This window comes from Numida meleagris, chromosome 22 (assembly GCF_002078875.1).
Source record: "Numida meleagris isolate 19003 breed g44 Domestic line chromosome 22, NumMel1.0, whole genome shotgun sequence".
NCBI lineage: Eukaryota > Metazoa > Chordata > Aves > Galliformes > Numididae > Numida > Numida meleagris.
The window spans coordinates 4,323,526-4,345,631 of record NC_034430.1 but is presented as its reverse complement, the minus strand read 5'-3'; the positions used below and the strand labels follow the sequence as shown (position 1 = coordinate 4,345,631).

The window sequence follows — 22,106 nt, the reverse complement described above, 5'->3', positions numbered from 1 at the left end:
CCCGGCTCGGAGCGGCGCCCGCGTGGATGGGATGGAAGCGGGACCCTCGGGAGCAGGTTGGGGCGCGGGGCGCTGCGCGGCGTTTCCCTCAGGGTTACGCGGGGCGGGAGCGCGGCCTACGGCGGGGGCTGCGGGAGCGCGGCTGTGAGGCTGCGGGGGGCCCTCCCGCTTCCCGGGCCCGGACTGGGGATGCGGGGCCGCTCCCGGCGCGGGGCGCGGGCACCGAGCGCGGCGACCCCCGGGGTTCGGCGCTCCCCGCCGCTGTCGCGTTGGCAGATGCTGCGTGCCGGGGGGCTCGGGGCCTGGAAGGGCGCGGGAGGAGCGGCGGGCCGGGCCGAGCGGGGCGGCATCCCATCCTATCCCATCCCATCCCATCCCATCCCATCCCATCCCATCCCATCCCATCCCATCCCATCCCATCCCATCCCATCCATCCCGTGCGGAGCTGCGGAGCTGCGGAGATACCGATGTCCGCGTTGCTTCGCGTGCCGGCGGCCGGAGGCTTGGGGTTGGTTTATTGTTGGCCGTGTGGAAGCTGAGGTTCAGCGCGGGGCTGCGAGGTGGAAGCGCCGTACCCCGCCTGCATCTGAGGGACGCAGGCTCACGCTGCTCGGCCCCGGCTCCGGGCTCTGAGGATTCATTGTGTCACCGCGCTTTAAAAACCCCTGGGAAGGGCCGGGGCTGCGCTGCCCGTTGGGAAGGGAGCGCTGCGTTGGGGTTCGGGCTCCTCAGGTGGCGCGGGCGTTGCTCAGAGCATCGGTTCAGCTCCGCTGTTGGGATTTGCCCTTTCCTGCCCCGAATCTGGCAGGGGGAAGTCGGCTTCGTCACGGCTGTGGTGCAGCGGGACCGCAACGCCTGGTCACCCTGTGCCGGGAAACCCCTGTCCTGGGTCAGCAGGATGAGCGCCGTGCCTCGGCATCCCCTTCTCTGTGTGCTGTGAGCCTGGTGTGCGGGGTTCAGCCGAGCTGCGTGTGCCGGGGAAATAAAGCACACGGGGAAAAAAAAACGTGCTGGGGTGTGCTGAATGTGAGAGCGTCTGGGGAGGCAGCGCGGGGAACCTGGGGAGATTTGCAGGCAAAAAGCAAAAGCAGAGGGACGTTTCCTCTGCTGGGAATGTGCACGGGGTGGCTTTGAAGCTCGGCTTGGTTTTCCCCCAACGTTCTGTGCTCTTTATCCTTTGCGAGCTTCCTAAATGCGCTTTGCTTTAACCGTTGTCTTCCTGTGCAAAACCTTGTAAAAAAAACCCAGAGCTGTTCTGGCTGTTGGATCTCTTTATCTTCAGGAAACGTGAAATCACATGAGTGTGCTTCTCGGACAGGATTATACCGAGAAACAAAGCCGGGAGCAGCACCTTGCCTGGAGGCAGAGCACGTATGATTTATCCCTGACCACTTTCTGTAGTCTGTCTCTAAACCTAGCGGAGAACAAAACAGAGACAAGTTATTGGAATGGCAGATGTTGGAAGGAAGACAAATCAGGCAGAAGAGCCCTGCTTTTTCAGCAGGGTGGCACTGCGATCGGTAACAGCTGTGTATGGGTTTTAACCTCTCTTTTTGGGAAAGCCCTGGACTGCGGGCTCACTGGGGCTGCCCCACGGACAGGGCGTACCCTCACACATGGGCACGTGAAACACGAAGGCGAAGCTGTCCTCCTCGCCTTTGTCCTGGCTCTTCCCCAGGAGCTGGAGGCTTTCTTTGTCTGCTGCTCGCAGATCTGCACTTTCTTCTCTTGTGCTTGGAAAGGCTACGCCAGCGTATGTGAAACTCTCCTGGAACAGACGGGAGAGATGTTATCTTCTGCCCTTTCTAGGCGCTGTTAGCAGAGACCCTGGGGCTCTCGGTCAGGGAGGAAACGTTCTGGATGTTCTGGATGAGCGGAGGAGGGCCTGGAGAGCAGCGCCAGCTGCCAGGCCCTAGCCCCTTGCTGCAGACACAAACGTGTGTATTTCCAGCTATCTGTTCTCTGCCGGCTGCTGTGCACTCCTCCACGTGGCAGGCATACAGCCGGGCTAGCAGCCTGCGAGGCTGCAATTGGCTTTTTCCCTCTCTGGGATGCAGAGCTGTTAGCCCTGGTGAGTCTCAGCTCTGGGGCCAGATCCCCGACTTGCTGCATTCGGAGGCAGCTCGGCTGTTGCGGTGTCAGGTCATTTATCAGACCCCTTCAGAGGGACCAGGAATGGATGTGGGGCTGGTTGAGCAGGTCAGCCCGTGTGGGTTTCGTGCCACCGATGCGTTGAGCCGTGCCTGTGCCGGTTCACAGTGCTTGTTAACAGCTGCACACAGAAGCAGCCTCGCCTGTTAACGGGAGCTGTGGTGGAGCTGGAAGCATTGCTGTTGTTCTGTTAGGATCTGCTGTAGCATCGCTACGTTCCCTTTCTGACCCAGCTGGATGTGGGCATCTTGGATAACCAACTCCTAGAAAATAAAGTGTAATAGGCTTTGGGAAGTGTTTGTAATCTGAAATGCAGCTTTGGGGTGAAGGAGGAAGCACTGCACGTGGAGTTGGCTTTTTTTCCCCCCAAACTGCAGAATTGCACAGCCCGTGGTGCAGGGGGGGTGACACGAGGGAGGCCTGCAGAGATTAGATCCAGAGAGCGCTTCTGGAAGTCTGGGCTTCGTGGGACGGTGTCTGTCATTGCTTACTTTGGGCTGCTGGTTTGGAAGATGCTAAGCTTGGGGAGCACCTAAGGAGGTCGCATGGAGAAACCTGGCTTTTGGGAGAACGCTTAATGCTGGAGTAATAGGGAAACTTCTTCCCATTTAAAGAAGGGGAGGATAAAAGGAAGGAAAGGAAAGCCTGAAGCACCCAGAAATCACGTTGTACTGCGTGCAGTGTTTTCAGAAACAAAAAGGCTGATTTCTAGCTGGCTATTTAGGGGCAGCACGTTACAGATGTTATTATTTGGAGCCCGTTCTGCTGCAAGGGAGGGAGCCGGCGCTCAGGAGGACAGGTGCTGGCACTGCTGGGAGCCGTGTCCCACTCACAGCCGGGCAGCAGACGTGTGCTGGGTGCAGATGGGGCCGCGGGGATGCTCCAGGGGCACAGGGCTGGCTCCCTGACCTGGGACAAGCGTCTCGAAGCACAGCAGATGGGGCTTCTCGTGTGATTTGCTCGGGTCCTTGAAAGGCAGAAAGCCTGGCTCTGTGCTTTGGAGCAGTGGACTTTCCCGCTGGTGCTGTCGCTCTGCCTCCTGTAGGGGAGTTTTCACTTCTTGGGGTGGTTTGTGAGGTGGATTTAGGGTGGAAAATCGTTCAGAGGATGGGCCGCGTGGTGTGTCCGGAGGCTTTTGTTGTGCCTCATCCTGGCGTACACACCGCAGCCCTGCTGCTCTCCTCTCAGCCCCAGCTTCATCTTCGCAGTGCTGGGTGTGCAGGAGGGGTGTGCAGGAGGGGGCCGTCGCAGTCTCTCTTCGGTGATAAAACTCCCTTTTGTCTCAGCCCTGTTCCCCTGGCCCCTCTCCTGAATGCAGCCTCGGAGAGGATTTAAATGACATGGTAATTTCATGCCTTCCCACCGGTGCCTTGGCCCGGGCAGCTGTTGGTCAGTGGGTCGCGTTCGCCAGCTGTTACAAGAAATATCAGCAGCAGAGTTTATTCCAGCACTGATGACCCCAGATGGACTCTCGCCCTGGCAGCGCTGCCCGGTGCTGCTTCCATGCATCCAGCCAAGGCGCTCCTGCACCCTGCGGCCCCGGGGCATGGCTTTGTGTGCGAAAGTCTGTGATTCCTCCCAGGCTGCTGAATTTATAATGGCAGGCGGATTTTATACCGCTCACTGGCTGCATTGTGCTGCAGGAACAACACCGGCCCTGCAGCCCCTGGCCCTCGGCGCGCTCATTTACATGACAAAGTGGGAGTCTGTGCAGCTTTGCCATGGAGAGTCGAGGTATGCAGAGAAACCCCTCTGTCTGGGGCTGTTTGGGTCACTTTTTAACGAGGCTCCTTCCACCCAAGAGGGACTCGCGCGCTTTTTCCGCCGGCCCCTTTCCTGCAGAGCTGCCCTTCCCCTGCTCTCCTGGGACAAGACAGCAGTGTGGGGGCTTGGCGGGGGTCTGTCAGGCACTGGTCTGCCTCGAGCACTTGCACCTTGGCTGTGGCATGGGGCAGGGTCTGGCCAACACGCGGGTTCCCTTCGGGGGTCTCTGTCGTGTGGGTTGAAGTGCACAGAGCCCAGCTCACAAGGCGGTTCTGGGGCCGTGGAGGCTGTGTGCCCTGCGTTACTGCTCTCAGAAATAGTGATGTCCCGGGTAGGCAGCGCTGTGCCAGCCGTTGGGCAAACCCTACGAGGTAACAGCTTTTTGAAAACCTTTGGAACTCAAAGTAATTTGGAAAGGGAAAGTAACTGTCATCCTTCCTTTGGTGGAGGGGTGAAGCAATAGCGAGCCCGGGGCTGGGCTGCAGTGGGCAGCTGCTTCAGCTCCTCGTGATCAGGGACCTCTGTGATCTGCAGTCACCGAAATGAAACCCTCTGACGTGCCATAGACAGCAGCTTTCCCATCCTTGATGCTGATCTGCTTTGCTGCCCTCATCTTCGTGGAGCTGTGCTCTCCATCAGGGATGTCCGGTTAAGTTACATTGCATTAGCGATGTTCCATGGCTTATGTTGAACTCCTGAGCCAACTCTTGTGTTGCTTGAGGCTGGCTCCTTACTCTATGATTCACGATCTTAATTGTGAGGGTTTATGCTCAGGTGAGAGCGTGCGTGTGGCAAAGCGTTCTTTATGGACTGACTCGTGTGGTGCTGCATTGGGGGAGACTTTGGGGGTGTATTCTATGGCGATGCCTGGGATGTTTTAGGGAGGATGGAGTCTGGGTTGTGGGGAAGTGGAGGGCAGGGGTCTGCAGCACAGCAGCTCCTGCTGTCCCCTCTGTCCCCGGCTGTGTCAGCTCTCTCGGGGACCCAGGGCACCCGCAAGCTGCTGTGAGAGGGAGCTACGCCGGGGGCTGCCGTCCTGCTCCTGTGTGGCTGCTGGGGTTGTCTCGTGGGTCAGAAGGTCCAGAGAAGGCCCTGGCAGCTGTCTGAGAGCAGGGTGACTGCTGCAGGGGTGGAAGAGAGCTGTGCACCTCGTGAGGGGCCGCGTGCTTTGTGCTCGAGAGGCAGAGCAGGGAAGTGGAGGCTCCATGAGCGCTGGCAAATACCTGTAGTTGGTTGCTGACTCTGATTTAAAAACGCTTGATCTCGTAGCCAGGGTACTGGTGATGGCCAAGAAACGTTCATCATGTGGAGACATGAATTATACTGCGAGTAGTTCATCAGAAAATCAGCTTCTCAAAGCGAGCTGCTTCTGGAGTGGCACACAGCTTATCCCTCCCGCTTTGTTCCCATCCACCCCTCTCCTCTGTCCATCTGCAGCGTGAGTTTTCACACGGAGCTAACTGGAGCTCGGGGCTCACCTGCTCAGAAGCAATAGCAAAGAGCAGGTGGTGCGGCTGGCTGGCCGGGCACTGAACCCAGGGCATGATTGCAGGCTCAAGCTGAAATCAGCAGACTGCCAGCAGCATCGTGCAGTTACAGCTGTGCTGGCCCTGGGTGCATTCCGGGGGTGTCCTGCTGGAGTCCTGGGGCACAGCGGCATGTCATCCACAGAAAATCTTGCAGAGATCAGGTGCAAAACCGAAAGGGAGATTTGGAGTTTAGGTTGCTGACCTTGCATTCTTCTTCTTCCAGTATTTTTAGCCTGGGATTATAATTTGGATTTAAATGGAAATTGGTTGGGAGTGAGGAGTGGTAAGAGCGCCATGTGTTATGGATCCTAAATTGGAGCTGGGATGCTGTTTGGGGTTGGCTTCGACAGTTGGCCATGCAGATGGAGCGCTCTGAATATCTTATCTGCTGTATCTCTGCACCCGGCCCAGCTGGTTGAAGACCTCGCTAGGTTTTGAGAAACAAATAAGATTCAAACTGGGAAAGTGGGAAGGGAGCAAGGAGAGTAGATCTTGCTTCAGAAAGCAGCGGTGTTACGGTCCTGGCTTGGTACTCATCCTTCATCTCCAGCTCCAGATCTTAGTAAGTCAGTAAATGACGTGTAATAATGTGAGAAAAACCACTGCATCCCCTTTACAGATTTGGGGCCCACGCTGAAGTGGGGATTGGAGGTATTTTTAGCTGCTTCCCAGAAGGAAGGTGCCCAGGGAAGCTCCTTCCACCTCGAGCTGTGCTGGTCCTAGCTGTGCAGCTGCTGCTTCGGGCACGGGGTGTGAGTTTGGGATGCGGTAATGGGAGGGCTGTGGGCTCTATCATCCATCTGCCTGGTTTCTGGATTTTCAGCCCTCCTGACCCTTTGCTTTCTCTCCTAACAGCTGCAGGCGCATACCTGCCACCCTTGCAGCAGGTATTTCAAGCGCCGCGTCGGCCCGGGATAGGAACCGTTGGGAAACCCATCAAGCTCTTAGCCAACTACTTTGAAGTGGACATTCCCAAGATCGATGTGTATCATTATGAAGTGGATATCAAGCCCGACAAATGTCCACGCAGAGTCAACAGGTAAGGCAAGTATTAGAGGCTTTGGCGCTCGTTCCCTGCTTCCAGTTTCCTTGCAGTAAGTACCTTTCTTCCTCCTCACCGGTGGAAACCATCAGGGTGATGTTGGCTGTGGTTAACTTTGCCCCCTCTGTGCTGAGGTGGAAAAGCAGTGTTCAGTGGTGTTGGAAGCAGTTCTGGTGCCCTGTGGCCTCTGGCCCGGGTGTGCTCATGCCCAACAAACACCTGGACAGTGCCGAGTTCGGTCGGTGCCGTCTCAGCCCCACGTGCCTGGAGCCCTTCTGTGCTGAAGTCACAGCACTGCCCAACATGTGCAGCTGGCTGAACCTTGTGAGCTGTGCTTGTGCAGCAGTGTTTGTTCCTGATAGCTTAGAAGGTCCTGAACTTAGCACACCCTCCTGCTTCTGCAAAGCAGCTGTGCTATTTTGGCAACAATCACAGAATTTAAGAATAGTAAGCCCCAGACCTTGGCCCATTGCATGCTTTTTTTTTTTTTTTTTTTTTTCCTCCTTTCTTTTTGACACCCTTTTCACTCTCCTTCCCTCCTGCCCAAAGCAGCCTGGGTAGCTCTGTGCCTCAGAGGTCAGCGAGCAGATGCTGTAGCTGCTGTTTCCTATGTTCTTGGCGGCTTATGTCCATGGAATGTGCCACAGGTTTGCAGCCAGCTACTGCATGCTGTGTAAACTTGTTCTGCTGAAACTGATTTAACAAGCTGTGGGGCAAGGCATGTAGGTGTTGTGTGGGTGCCCTCTTGCCTTGGGAAAGACCTGGCTCTGCCATTCCTTGGCCTGCTGCACTGCAGTGAGAGCCCAAAGGTGCCTGAGGTGGAAAAGCTCAGCACCTGGCAGGTTGCACATTCTTCACATTAGGCTGTGAAGAAACTGGCAAACCAAGCCTCGCTCCTCTCTCCCCTGTGCCTTTCTTTCTTGCCTCTGCTTGTCTGTGTAGGGAAGTCGTGGAGTACATGGTACAACACTTCAAACCTCAGATCTTTGGTGACCGGAAGCCAGTCTACGATGGGAAGAAAAACATTTACACTGTTACGGCCTTACCCATTGGAAATGAGAGGGTAAGAGTGGGACGGGGTATCCCCGTGGCATGCCTTGTGCATGGGAAAAACCGACTGAAAATGAGCCACCTCTCCTTCTGCTGTGACCACTAAGTCCTGTGCCAATGCCATGATTGCTTCCCTTCCCTTCTGCACCCAGGTTGACTTTGAGGTGACAATCCCAGGAGAAGGCAAGGACAGGATATTTAAGGTCTCTATCAAGTGGATGGCCATTGTGAGCTGGCGCATGCTCCACGAAGCCTTGGTGAGCGGGCAGATCCCTGTCCCTTTGGAGTCTGTGCAGGCACTGGATGTGGCCATGAGGCACCTGGCTTCCATGAGGTACGTGCACGTGGCTGGGGGTGCTTCACAGTCGCTGCCTTGCACTGATGTGGTTGGGGCCTGTTGCTCATTGTGCTGTTTCCTCTGGTTTGCAGGTACACCCCCGTTGGCCGTTCCTTCTTCTCCCCACCTGAAGGTTACTACCACCCCCTGGGAGGCGGCAGGGAGGTCTGGTTTGGTTTCCACCAGTCTGTCAGGCCTGCCATGTGGAAGATGATGCTCAACATTGATGGTGATGTATTTTTCATGCCAGCAAAAACACTTTGCTCTCAAGCATGCCTGGCACAGCACAGCCACATTCGCTCACAGAAGGCAGCACAGGCTAGATCTTAGCACTTTAGGTTGGGGGCTTTTTGCTTATGTTGATGGGCTCCCAGTATGCAGTGCTGAATGGGATGGGGTGGGGGTCTGCAGTAAGGAACTGCAGCACTGGGGCTGGGTGTGCTTGGGGAGGCAGGATCTTGCCTGCTCTTGGGTCAAGTCTATCTGTTGGAGGAGAGCAGAGACACATCATAGTATCTGTTCCTCAGTTTCTGCAACGGCCTTCTACAAAGCCCAGCCTGTAATTGAATTCATGTGTGAGGTGCTGGATATCCGGAACATCGATGAACAACCGAAGCCACTGACAGACTCGCAGAGAGTGCGTTTCACCAAGGAGATCAAAGGTAGAGCCTCTGGGCAGTCCTAGGGGGCCCTGCTGCAGTGCTGCCCCCAGCCTGGCGCTGCTGCAGGCTGGATTTGGCAAATCAACTTATCTCCTGCCCTGGCACCAGTGGGGGAATGCAGGGTTTGCACCTTTAAGACACTGACTGGGGCACTGTTGCCTCCCTTGCTGCATTTCACAGGCATCCGCGAGCATACCCACTCTGCAAACAATTTATTATTTAAGGAGGGTGTTTGTAGTGTCATGGGGAGCTTGGGCAAAAGGGAATCATTCCTGCACTTACCAGTGGCTCTGCTGTGTCTTTCTGTCTTGCATCAGGTTTGAAAGTAGAGGTTACCCACTGTGGGCAGATGAAGAGGAAATACCGTGTGTGTAACGTTACCAGGCGGCCAGCCAGCCACCAGACGTAAGGCGGGTGGGAAGATGCCCTTGGAAAAATCTGAACTGTGCTCCTTTTTAGCAGCTGCTGTTAGTGTTAGGAAGAGCTGGAGGGAAAACTCCAGCCTGTGACAGTAAAAGGAGATGTGCTTGGCACTCTGCAGCAGTCTTGGGCACAGTAGCTCGCGCTGCTCTGCGTCACGTGCTGTGAATGCGGGTGGGATGGAGAGGAGGGTGGGAGTGGAGAGGATGCTTTGCCTGGCAGACAGCACGCTGCAGAGGGCGGGAGCTAACATGCCAGGAATTGTCCTAGTTTTTACCTCTGAGTTTGGTTTTCTTCTTGCTGAAAATAGACGCTGCCAAAGCAGAAGCTTTGTCAGGGGATAAAGCGATCCCCTACCTTAAAATCGTTTGCATGTGCCTGGGAGGACTGAGTTGGCCACGGAGTCCTTCTGTGCTGAGGAGTGTGGGCCAAGAGCAGCCCATCCTGCTCCGGGGCTGTCCTGCTCCCCATGGGGCTGTGTGGACTCCCACAGGGTTGGGGCTGCAGAGGTGCCCTCAGTGCTGAGCTGTCTGCACGTCTGCTCCATGCTCTTCCCCTGTGCCTGTAAATGTTCAGGACCTGGTTAACCTTTGCCTGAATCCCAGCTCAACTCCCAAAGAAGGCACCAAGCACAGAAGTCCTTCTGAGTGCCATGTGGCTGTATTTATGTACCTAACAGCGGCATGTGTGGCATGTCCTGTAATAAACATTTGCCCTGATTAGCTGGATTAGTGAGGAAGAGCTTTATTTAGAGATCACAGCCTTAGACTGGGATCAGAGTATTCCTGTCTTGATTTCTGAAAATACTTCTGTTCTGCTTCTTATTTTCTTGAGCGGGAGCCTGCCAGTTCCCTCTCTTCTCAGCCAGAGTAAGTAGTGCTTGAGGTTTGGAAGTGTCTGTTTTGAGTAGGTGCATCCTTCGTGTCCTGCCTCTGCCAGGTTTCCCCTGCAGCTGGAGAGCGGTCAGACAGTGGAGTGCACAGTGGCTCAGTACTTCAAGCAGAAATACAACCTGCAGCTGAAATACCCTCACCTCCCGTGTCTCCAGGTTGGCCAAGAGCAGAAGCACACGTACCTGCCCTTGGAGGTGAGTTCCGGCTTCTGCACCACTGAGCATTCCAGCTTTTGGGTACGGAGAAAAGCAAAAGTGGCGTGGCCTCTGGTCTTTGCTGGCAAGTGCATGACAGTGTTCTGCAGCTAATGTGTAATGGGTGCTAACTACTGCAATGTTGACCTGGTGGGAGTTGCTGCTAAGAAGGAGGGATGAGACCGTGCTCATGCCATAAAGATGCCGCTCTCCTGCAGCTGCAGGTTTGTCACCAGCAGTGACGCAGGGTAGGTTGGCTGTGGTCCTCTGTGCCTCGTATGTTTTTAACACGTAGCTGTTTGCTTTCCTCTGCACACAGGTGTGTAACATCGTGGCAGGCCAGCGGTGCATCAAGAAGCTCACAGACAATCAAACATCAACCATGATAAAAGCAACGGCCAGGTCTGCCCCAGATAGGCAGGAGGAGATCAGCCGCCTGGTACGTGCCCCCGTGGCAGGGGTCGGTGTTGAGCTGGGGCTCTGGTGTCAGGCTGTGCTCCGTGTCAGCGATGGACAGTGCCTCGCTCTGGTCCTGCTCCTAAGCTGCATAGCAGGAGGCAGTTGTGGCCTGCTTAGAAGATGCTGGTGGGGTTAATAGCTTGGTTATTCGTCTTCAACTGAATCCCCCATCGTAGGCACCTGCATGTCATGGACACTTGCACAGGAGAATGCGGCTCAGAGTGACAGGGAAAACTCAAATGCAGCAAATTCAGGTCCTCACGTTCAAGCAAACTGACACAAAGGGAGCTGCACTAAAAACAGAAAAGCAAATTAGAGAAGTGACTCCAGCTCCAGATGTATGTGGAGACTGCGTGTTATCAGCCTGCTGTATGGGAACTCTATGTCTGCAGGTCTCCTAGGGGCAAGCAGGGGAATGAGAAACCTGGCTCTGGCAGCGGCTGGGCAGGAGCTGCGTAGCAGTGCTGTTGTGACCCAAACAGATGTCTCTGGGCTTTGGAAGCTGGGGATGCTTGATTTTCCTTCCGGGACTTTTGATAACAGTATCTCACTGTCCGAACTTTCCTGGTGGTGCCTTAAATCTTAGGAGCAGGCTCTGCTCTTGGTTACATCAGTCAGTTCGTTCAGAGCTTGGGTCCTCCACAGGTCAGTTTGGAAGGCAGAGTTTGGCCCTTTGTGTTCAATCCCTTACCCTTCCCTACCAAGAGGAATTCAGCTTTGTAGAGAACGTAACTTGAGGTGCCCGTGTTTCCTTTCAGCTGAACGCTGCATGGCATGAAGCAGTTGGTCTCATTCCTTCCCACTTGCCCTTCCTTCCCCCTGCAGATGAAGAACGCCAGCTACAACCTGGATCCGTACATTCAGGAGTTTGGGATCAAGGTGAAAGATGACATGACAGAGGTGACAGGGAGGGTCCTGCCAGCGCCCATTCTGCAGTATGGAGGCAGGGTAAGCAGGGCTGCGCTGCCGGGCTGGTTGGCTGCAGTGCAGGGATGGATGCTCCCACAGTGGAAAACACTGTTCTTGACTAAAACTTGTGCTACCTTCAGATTTATGGGTTAGAGATGGAATTTTTTTATTAGAGCACCTCAGGGTTTTTTTTTGCAGTATGACTTTTCTGAAGGTTGTAACCGTAAGTCATGCAGTGACAAGAAAGCGGGCTGAAAGGGAGAGGGATATTCGGGGTCAGGCTGTGGTTCTGCCACGGTCTGCGTGGTTGACGTGTGGTTGAGGTTTGTGCCCATACCCAGAAAGACGCGTGGTTCCCAGGGCTCTCTGCCTTGTGGTGCCACGTGAAAGCAGCTCAGGTGAATTTTCCATCACCTTGGAGGAGCTGAAATTCTTAACTATCCATCACCGAGAGCCACAGTCATCCGTGGAAGAGCAGGGAGCAGCTTTCAGCGAGCACAGCTCTTAAGGGCGTGCAGCTTCACGACGGGGAGTGCAGACACGGCACACGCACTCCCCAGGGGCTGCCGGCGTGGGGCCAGTCCCACTCCCTGCCTCGAGGACGTGGCCCCTCGGCGGCAGCGCTCTGACCGTCTGTTTGCCTTGCAGAACCGGGCCATTGCAACTCCCAACCAAGGCGTGTGGGACATGCGAGGGAAGCAGTTCTACAACGGCATTGAGATCAAAGTCTGGGCGATTGCTTGCTTTGCCCCGCAGAAGCAGTGTCGAGAAGAGGTGCTGAAGTAAGGAAACGGGCAGCCCGTGAGGGTGGGAAGAGGCAGAGGGAGCTGTGTTGGCGTGCAGGGCAGCCACTGCTGTCTGCAGCCTGAGGCTGAGCTTCCCTTCTCGCTGACATTGGATCTGCGTGTGGCTGAACTGCTTGCTGCTACAAATTTGATCCAGGTTCAGGCTGGGTGTTCGGTGTTGTTTCTTGTTAGTTTATCCGGAGTGCGTGACTGTTTATCCTGGCAAGGCTGAAGTTAGCACATCGTCACTCTAACGCATGCGGACTGACAGTCGCTCTTTCCTCACTCTGTCCTTTGCCATCAGGTGTCTTGTTCTGATGCTGCCAGCCCTAGAGGCAGGGATACTGTACTGAAGCCTTCTAACCTGAATTTCCTCAAGGAGAAGATGGATAAGATTGTCAGAGATACTTAGTTAAAAGTTTCTGCAATACCCCAGGAGCTCAGAATCGAATTTAATTTGGCTAATGAACTTTCTGTCCCACTTTACTCCAAGATTTACTTCGGAGTGGTTTCCTTTGGGCTGTGACATCACTGGGTCTCTACATCCTCGGATTGCCCTTTGCTATCTCCCTGTCTACCAGGTTAACCAGTATTTACCCCTGGAATGAGATGCCTCTCCTCTTGGTGCTTCAATGACACACAGCCCCTTCTGGAACAGGATGCTTCCTGCATGGATTACACTAACATGCCATGGGTTTTTATTACACAGAAGTCCTAGGCTTTTTGAAAAGCTTTGGTAGCTTAGAGGTTGTCTGATTTGATAGCAAAGTGATGCTGAGCAGAGAGAGTTTATTTGATTTAGAGAGCAAGCACCTTGGTTTTGAATTCTGCTGGGGACCCAGGTTTCTGCTGACTGAGGGTGGATGCATCGAGGCAAGCATTCTGTGTGGCTCTCCTGGCTGTGTTTAATAGTGACATTGGGGATGGTTCGGAGCAGCTCAAAGCCTCTACATCTGCCATAACTGTGTGCAGGTGGGAGTAACGCTGCACTCTCCTTATGACCCCTTCAAGATAGGCTCTCCCACAGGCAGAGCTGGGAGCTCCATGCACCCCTGGGCTCTCCCTGCATCAAATTTATCCTTGGCAGTCTGTAGCGTAGCTGACCTTGTGTGCAGCCAAGCTCTTTGGTTTGGTAAGTGCAGGCAGGTCTTGGCCTTGCAAAATACCTGGAAATCAACCTTTCCCAGAGAACAGGTCTGCTCCCCTGCTCCTGATTTCTAACTAGGAATAGCTTACAGCTCCTTCAGTCCTCAGGAAAAGTCTTTATTGTGGGTAAGAGAGCACTAAGAGAGGACGGCCAGGCTGGGGCCGCCCAGCTCTAGTTTGTGTTGGCCTTCTGCTGGCATTCACCATGTGGGCTGATTTTTCTCTCCTCCCGGGCACAGGAACTTTACAGACCAGCTGCGCAAGATCTCCAAGGACGCAGGGATGCCCATCCAAGGCCAGCCCTGCTTCTGTAAATACGCCCAGGGTGCAGACAGCGTGGAGCCCATGTTTCGGCACCTCAAGAACACCTATTCAGGGCTTCAGCTCATCATTGTCATCCTGCCAGGAAAAACACCAGTGTACGGTGCGTCTTGGGCAGGGGCAGGTGGGGAAAGGAGAAGGGTTTTGCCCTGGCTGGGGGTGGCTGGCTCTGTGCCTTCCACTTTCTCCCCCCATTTTTGAAGGCGATGCTGAAAGCCGTGCTTTGCTGATTGCCTGCCCATTCACATGCTTCCTCTGCCCGCAGCTGAGGTGAAGCGTGTTGGGGACACTCTCCTGGGAATGGCCACGCAGTGTGTCCAGGTCAAGAATGTGGTGAAAACCTCCCCACAGACCCTTTCCAACCTCTGCCTCAAGATCAACGTCAAGCTTGGCGGGATCAACAACATCCTAGTGCCTCACCAGCGGTTCGTACGGCTACTGCCTGTCGCGGCTGTAGGGCTTGTGTCCCATGTCCCTCCTGCTGTCCCTGCCCTCAGACTGTCCAGTACTTTGTAGATGTGTAAAGCAGCTCCCTGAAATGAAGGCCTCTAGCCCATCTTGCCTCCTGACGAGCTGTCCGTGTGCCTGTGCACATGCTAGAGCCTGGAGGTTGGGAGATGTCCTCTGGCAATCTGCTCATCTCTGTTGGGCTGTGCATTGCCCTGAGATGCCCCCAGGAGGCTGACTGCTGCTTTCTCTTCTTTCCCACCAGCTCTGCTGTCTTTCAGCAGCCAGTGATATTCCTCGGGGCTGATGTCACTCACCCACCGGCTGGAGATGGGAAGAAACCCTCTATAACAGCTGTAAGTTCCCGTTCTGGGTCTGGGCTTGGTGTTGCCTGGTAGACTTGCAGAGAGGCAGGAACTGAGCAAGACTTGTGTGCTACTTCACCACTGTTCCCACGGTGACCCTTCTCAGGGTGGCCCCATGCCCTGTGGGCACCTCCTGGGAAAGGGGGGAACACCTGAAGGTGCCGCTCTCTGCAGAGGGGTTGTGTTTTGGGGGAGCTGCTGGGAGAGCTGGGAGCTGCCAGCAGATGGGGCTCGCGATGTGCTGAGCCCTGCAGCGCTGTCAGACGGCCGTGCAGGGAGCTGGGTGCTGCCATTGCGCTCGCTGGGGCTGGAGGCATCCCCAGCTCTTGCATGGCAGCCCTAGGAGGCACCTTCCCCAATGGGAGAGTGGGGGATTTGGGAATGGGAGAAACGGAGTGGCTGTGCTTACTCACCCCAAGCACACAGTGAGCATCCATGGAGGGAGTGACGTGCTGCTCACGTGCTGCTGGGGCTGGCTGGCTGCTCGTGCTTTTTGGTGAGGCTCTGACAGGTTGCCTTGCTCTTGTTGCAGTGAAGGAGAGTGTCAGGTTCTCGTCGCGTCTGTTTTAATTAAGCACGTCAGCATTTTCCTATTAAGTTCTTAGCTTTCCAGGACTCGTAGCTCAGGTTTTCCTTGGCATGCAAATGTCTTTGGAGAATTGTTTTTTTCTTAATTAAAAGGGGTTGGGAAATGCTTTTGGCTGTTTGTTCATAGGTGTGGGTGGGACAGAACAGTCTGTTTCCTGGTGGCGGTGCTTCCACTCTGAAAACATTCTCTGTGTCTTTCTGTACAGAACCACTGTGGAGTTTTAGTCTTAATTTCTATAAAAGCTTTTTCTGATCCGCAAGGGAGGAGGGTAGAGCCTCCAGATGGCCTTGTTCTTCTCCTTGGTTTGTTGTTAATCAGACCACAGAAAAGGGCCCATCACAGGGGCCAAAGGAAACATTTCTGTTGAGCGTTTCAGCAGGCCAAAGCCTAGAGCTCCTTTCGCTAAGCAAAAGTGAAACCGGTGCTGAGTGCAAGGGCCAGGGGGCAGGAGCATTGCTGTGCAGGATGTGTGCCTGCAGTGCTTTCCCTGCCCTGCTGGGTGGGACGCAGACCACGCAGCAGTGTCCCCGCCAGCCTTGCAGCAGTCGGGCAGCACATCATGCTGTGTGGGCCAGAGCCCGCCCCGGCACCACCTGTGACTCACGCCATGCCTCCGCCCCTGCGGCACGGCCGAGCCTGGCTGCACCGGCTGCTTGTTGCCTGACATCTTTGAGGTCTGCCCTCTGGATGGGTCTGCCCGGCTGTGATGGGTGACTCCCTGCTCAGCAGCTGCCACGAGGTGACTCATCCCACCGTGTCCTTGGGGGGGGGGCAGACTGCCGCCGTCTGGGGCAGCTCCGCTGTCTGTGACTGAGCAGAGCGTGGGGACGTGATGCTGGCAGAGGCTCCTTGCAGACATTTTCCCTGGTTCATTTGAGCAGAGAGCCTCTCGGCGCCCCTGTGTGGGCAGGGCCCTTGTGGTTTTGCTGCGGTTGGAGAGCTAAGAGCTGGTATCAGAGCTCAGTCTAACTGTAATAAAGACTTAAGCAGCTTTTGCAGCAGCGGCGTGGCAATGGTAGGTGAGGCTTTGTACCTGGGGATGTCATTGCCCTGATGACACAGCAAAGCAGGGTTCAGCATGATGCTGGTGTTCATGGAAGCCAAAAATCTTAAGTGAGGGATGGAGAGCGAAGTGTGAACACAGGCAGAAATGGCATCTCCCTTTCAGTCCTCTGCAGTTGAGCAGGAGTGTGGGAACAGAGCAGAAACAGCCCCTTCTCACCCCACGCAGCCACGTGGCTCGGCAGTGCCCGCCAAGTCATCTCGCTGGAACTTCCCATAAGTGCCACAAAGGACTCTAGAGAGCATGAAACTGGGATGTGGCTACCACCAGGGTTGTCCTTTCTAGGCTGCAGTTGCATGCTTGATATTTGCTGTCCCATCTCCCGATCTCTGAGCTCGAGGTGCTCTGCCCACAGTCAGCCGTGGGCGTTTGAAACAGAGGATGGGAAAGTCCCACATCCCCTTCATCCATGCTGCGGTAACGCGTGGGCCTGGCCCACCCCTGTCCCTGCAGGTTGTGGGCAGCATGGACGCCCACCCCAGCCGGTACTGTGCCACGGTGCGTGTGCAGCGTCCTCGCCAGGAAATCATCGAGGACTTGTCCTACATGGTGAGGGAGCTCCTCATCCAGTTCTACAAATCCACGCGCTTCAAACCCACCAGAATCATCTTCTACCGTGACGGTGTTCCCGAGGGGCAGCTCCCCCAGGTGAGGACCCCTTGCATCTCCCCCAGTCAGTGGAGCCAGCGCGCGCTTTTACTCAACGAAGCAGGCCAGCGAGGGGCTTCAAGGCCCGGAGTTTGCCTTGCTCACACGTGTGTTGCCTGAAATGGTGGGGTTTGGCTGAAATGCTTTGGGTGTTACTGGTGGTGGTGGGCTGATTCTGGAGCTGAGCCACAGCCTTGCAAAGCCGGTGCTGGGCATCTGGCAGTCGCTCAGGACATGCTTAGCAGACAGCTGGTGCTTTGAAGCTTCCCCTGAGGCTAGGTTTGAGCACCGTCCTCTTTTCCCACTTGTGTCTGGGGATGCACAGTGCTGAGGAGTGCTCATGGGTGGCAGTGTAAGATCTCTTGGTTCTGCCTGTGGGTTAAGCCTAAAGCTGCACTAGCTGCTGCAGGCTCCCGAGGGTGCACGGAGAAGGCTGGCTGCAGACTCAAGCTGACGTGTCCACTCACTTCACGTTGTCTGTCTCTCTAGATCCTTCACTACGAGCTCCTAGCAATCCGAGATGCCTGCATCAAACTGGAGAAGGATTACCAGCCTGGCATCACTTATATCGTTGTCCAGAAAAGGCATCACACCCGTCTCTTCTGCGCAGACAAGAACGAGAGGGTGAGTGCCAGGCCTGGAGAGGGCTGCTTCATTGCCAGCTTTTAGGAGGAGCCAGCCTTGGACTTTTTGAGTGCAGAGCTCACCACTGGCAGGCAGAGCACCTTCTGGAATGAAATGTGCTGCTCAGTTGATTCCTGTATCCTTGTAGATTAGGCTTCTTCTAGAAACGCAGACAGCTGTTTGCTGTTACTATGAGTTACTGGCTGCTGATGATCCTGGTGACTCTCTTGAAATAGCCTCTGTCAGCTTGAAAACATCTGTTGTTTTGGTGATAGCTGTAGTCGCTGACGTCGTGACAGGATGAATAACCCCTTGCTTGCTCACAGCTAGTTTGTGTGCATTGTGCTGCTCAGTAACTCATTGCTCATCGTAGCTTTTCCTAGATTTGGTCTAAATCTAGGGTTAAAATCTAGTCTAACTGGACTCAGGCTCTACCTGAGCATGAACGCTTAGTCTTGGGACCAAAGGGCCATTTTTGATCATGGCATTAAGTCCCTGTTATTTTGTGGCAGAAGCTCCAATGTGTGCTGTCTGTAGAGATCCCTGGCGTTTTGCTTCACTTAATCCTCATTTCTGCAGCAGGATGGGCCGTGCCCAGCCCTCACCCTGCCTGTTCTCCTTTTGATGTAGTTTGCTCTGTGTGTATGTCATGCCTGGTGTTGATGCTGGCAGAAAATGCTGGCAAGCTCGTTGCGACAGGGAGCAGAGCAGGATGACCTGATTCTGTTCCCTTGTAATCAAATGGCTGTACACAGTGCTTTCCAGCAGAGACATGGAGATAGGGACCCTGTGCTGTGGCCCTGGTGCAGGGCAGCTGGTACAGACAGCGCTCTGGGCAGCAGGAAATAGCCAAACTCTGCAATGCTTGGATCTCTTTCTTTTCTCTGTAGATTGGGAAGAGCGGGAACATCCCAGCAGGAACAACAGTGGATACAAACATCACCCACCCTTTTGAGTTTGACTTTTACTTGTGCAGTCATGCAGGCATTCAGGTACTGTGCTGCAGGGCTGGCCGTTGTGATGCGTTGTTTTCCTTTGGTTGTTGCTGCAAATTGCACTCTCGTGCATCTGAAGGGCCCTTCCTGGAGACATGGGTGGTTTGATTCAGGCTGCCATCGTGACGGTTTGTCCTTGCAGGTGCCAGGACGGCTGCTGCGTTACGTGGTGTGTACTTGGCTTCTCTGCTGGAGCCAGAGATCTCTGAGAATTTCCTTCTCTGGAGCAGCCAGTTCAGCAGCTTGTCAGATGGTGCCAGGCACGCAGGGCTCGCTGGTGTGCCTGGTCATCAGCAGGGACCTGCTGTCTGGGGTGGGCGGGATTGCTGGGGCCAGCCGTCCCTGGAGGAGGTGGCTTGCTTTGCAGCTGCCTTTCATCAGGCAGCCAAGATTAGTCAGAAACCATGCAGAAGAAATTGCGCTCAATCTACAGCTGCTTCCACAAGGGAGGCTTTTTGGCATTCACTCCTCCTGCAAGGACAGCAGGGAGCTGGCTCGGTTTGGTTGGGAGCTACGGGGGAGCTCTGTACTGGTGCGATGTGCGATGCAGCGGGGCTGCGTGGTGCTGGGAGCCTGGGCAAGCAGCACAGAAGCGCCAGCAGTGCCTGGGTGTAGTTTACGCTTCAGTGCAAAGTGCTTTCCTGCCCGGTCACTTGCAGGGTTCCCAAATGAAAGAAGCGTGGGCCCCTCTCCTACTGAGATTGTTTTGGTTTTTGTTTGAGGGGGAGGGTGACCAGGATGCAAGGCAGCTGTCTGCGGCTGCCTGATCTCCGGGCACAGGCAGCACCTCTCACACACAGCACACCCTCTCCTTGCAGGGTACGAGCCGGCCCTCCCATTACTACGTGCTCTGGGATGACAACCGGTTCACCGCAGATGAGCTGCAGATCCTCACGTACCAGCTGTGCCATACCTATGTGCGCTGCACCCGCTCGGTCTCCATCCCGGCCCCGGCGTACTATGCCCGACTGGTGGCGTTCCGAGCGCGGTACCACCTCGTGGACAAGGAGCACGACAGGTGAGGGGGCTGTGCCCACGGTCCCAGGAAGGGCAAACCCTGGGGGAGGGCATTGGGGCCCGAGCACCTTGCTTTTGTGCCGCTCGCTGAGCTGCTCAGCAGGAGGAGACCCTTGGTTGAGAGTGGCCCGCCCATAGCTACATCCTCTTAGGTCCCAGTCTCGCAGGGGATGGGGATCAAGGGGGGTGAAATCCCGTCCTGGGCATCCCTGGGGTGTTGTTTGAGCATTGCCACGCACCTCAGGGTGCCGGAATCCCTGCAGTGCTGGGCTCGGCTCACACGTAGCACAGGGGACAAGTGCAAGCAGTGTCCAGCACAGCAGACTTTGATATCAAAGGGGGTTCTCAGTGTTCCTGGGTGGGGGGAATATTGAGTAACTACACAATTATTTTCTTGCACTTTCAGTGGCGAGGGCAGCCATATATCCGGACAGAGCAACGGCAGAGACCCCCAGGCCTTGGCAAAGGCTGTGCAGGTTCATCAGGACACTTTACGTACCATGTACTTTGCTTGAAAGCCTAACTTTTGTTACCTCACTCAAGAAAGCTTTCAGATTTGTAGGAGCCATACAAAAAAGGAAGCATTGGGACACCTTGTTTTTTTTTTTTTTTTCCAATGAGAAATCACTGCAGGGCAGGCAGCGTCGATTCGAGGCAGGAGACCAGCACCACCGGACAGAACGATCCAACACCTTTGTAGGATTGAAAGAGACTGATTATTTTTTTAATTTTTTTCTGGCTTTGCAAAATTTTGACCTGACCAAACTCACGAAGGCATTCAAGGAAGGGATAAAAGTCCCAGGAGGCGGAAGCAGGTTTTCATGTTTAAGATGCAATACTATAGACTCCTGACTGTGACATGGCGGATTTGGTCCTCCGTTGCCCACCAGGCGCTGGTAGGTATTTTTTGTGGGGGTTGGGGGGAGGGGATTTTTAGAGCCTTAAAACAGAAGACTAGATTTATAAAACTAATATTTTAGAATATGAGATGCTTTAATGGGTTCAGGGGAAAAACAACTAGTTTATAGATGATTCTAACACTAACAGTTCCCCGCCCCCGACCGATTCCCCCCCATATAACGTAAGGCACCCTAGCACTTAGCTCAGAACTGAAAACTGTCTTCCTTGTGTTCAAAGCTAGTTAGCTGCTGCCATTTGAAGCAACAGTCACAGACTTTTCCATGGGTGAGTGCCTTACTACGATGCTGCAAAATTTCAATGTTTTTAATCTTGTAAGGAAAACAGTAATCTTGTCTTGATGGTGGTCCATATTTCCATCGGAAGGAGTTAATTTCTATGGTCCTGAGTTGCAGTTTGTGTTAGATCACAACCTCACGGTGGTTAAACTCCGTTGAAAGATGTGCACTTTCATATAGGACACGTTTAATGGCTGCTGACCCACTTTTGTTTCCAGTGTACTACTTGTTATTTAAAACTCTTTCTGACAAATGGGGGCATTGTCATCCCACGAGGACAGAAATCGCTCTCCATTTTAATTTTTTTTTTTTTTTTTCCTGAATTTCTACGATGAACACCGGGACTTTTTTTTTTTCTTTTTTTCTTTTTTTTTTTTTTAACCGAGCATTATTTTTATACGATACTGAGTCCGTTGCCAAAATACACAAAGTCGCTCACGTTCTCAGAGTTTACATGGCCGCGCTCGCTGGGGCTGCTCGCGCCGGAGATGCCCAGCGTTCCCTGTGTGAGTGTTAGCAGCGCGGGGCCGAGCTCCGCCGTGGTGCTGCTCGTTTCTGCTGCTCTCTGTGTCACGGCGTCGCCCACGTCGTGCACGGGGTTCTCATTCTGAAAGCACACCAGAGACGTTCCTTAGGCAGAGTGCTCCAATCCTTGTTACCGTCGTGGGGAAGCTCCTACTGATCTGTGCTTTTAACAGGAAGAAAAGCCGTTTTGTTTTGTTTTGTCTGTTTCCAGCAGTAACATGGTGACTGCTTTTCACTCATTTTGCTGCGCGGAACGACCATCGTGCACAGCGGGGCAGTAGTAACGACCCATTACCAATATCATGTGGGCAGATTGGGTTTTTTTTTTTCTATATGAAAGGTGTGCACAGCAGTTCCTTGAAGAGAGAAACTCTATGTGCACGCCTGCTGAGCTCTTAGGGGAAGAGCTCTGCTATCGTTTTACTGCCAAAAGTGAAGGTGTTGTAAAGCAGATCTGCCACCAGCGCTGCCCCCTGGCAGTGTGTGCGGATAGAAGCACACCTTTTTCTTTTGTACCTCCTGATGTTTCAACTCGCCTTGCCTTCGTGAAATCCACGTTAGTCGTGTTGGCCCATTGATCTGTCCTAACACCGGGAATTCACTCTGCCTGTTTTCTTTTCGGGCAACGTGTTTGTGAAAAATGAAGACATCAATATGCTATGCAAACTAAGCGCTGAGCCCACTGATGTCACCTTTGGTGAAGATCCTACATTGAGCACAGTTGTATTTTTCCTCGAGGCTGCGGTCTTCGGTTCATATTCTCCTTTGCACCTTGTGTCAAATCCCTCTGCTGTCTGTCTGCAGGGTGGTGGGGAGGAGACCAGGAGCTCTTCATGGTCAGTAGGGTAGGAAGTCTTAGGAAAGCTTTTAGAGAGCAGGGAATGCATCAACACTAAGTGTCAACGCGAGAAGCCTACTGTCACGGTATTGTCTAAGGGTCTGCGTCCGTGACAAGGGGGGGGGACAGGCCCAAAA

At 54.3% G+C, this 22,106-nt stretch overlaps 1 protein-coding gene across 2 annotated transcripts; it reads left to right on the top strand.

Moving 5' to 3' along the window:
• Positions 7-22,106, top strand: LOC110387395 (protein argonaute-1). Of its 2 annotated transcripts, XM_021375501.1 has the most exons (19): positions 7-56; positions 6,300-6,483; positions 7,429-7,549; positions 7,689-7,870; positions 7,966-8,102; positions 8,401-8,535; positions 8,853-8,940; positions 9,895-10,042; positions 10,362-10,481; positions 11,327-11,449; positions 12,059-12,192; positions 13,581-13,765; positions 13,928-14,087; positions 14,375-14,465; positions 16,580-16,774; positions 17,264-17,398; positions 18,289-18,390; positions 19,212-19,411; positions 19,817-22,106. In XM_021375501.1, exons 1-19 carry the CDS (start codon positions 32-34, stop codon positions 19,923-19,925), a joined length of 2,574 nt encoding a protein of 857 aa, XP_021231176.1. In that variant the 5' UTR covers positions 7-31; the 3' UTR covers positions 19,926-22,106. The 2 variants fall into 2 exon arrangements, with proteins under 2 accessions (XP_021231176.1, XP_021231177.1); XM_021375502.1 differs by lacking the exon at positions 7-56 and having other exon boundaries at positions 6,315-6,488.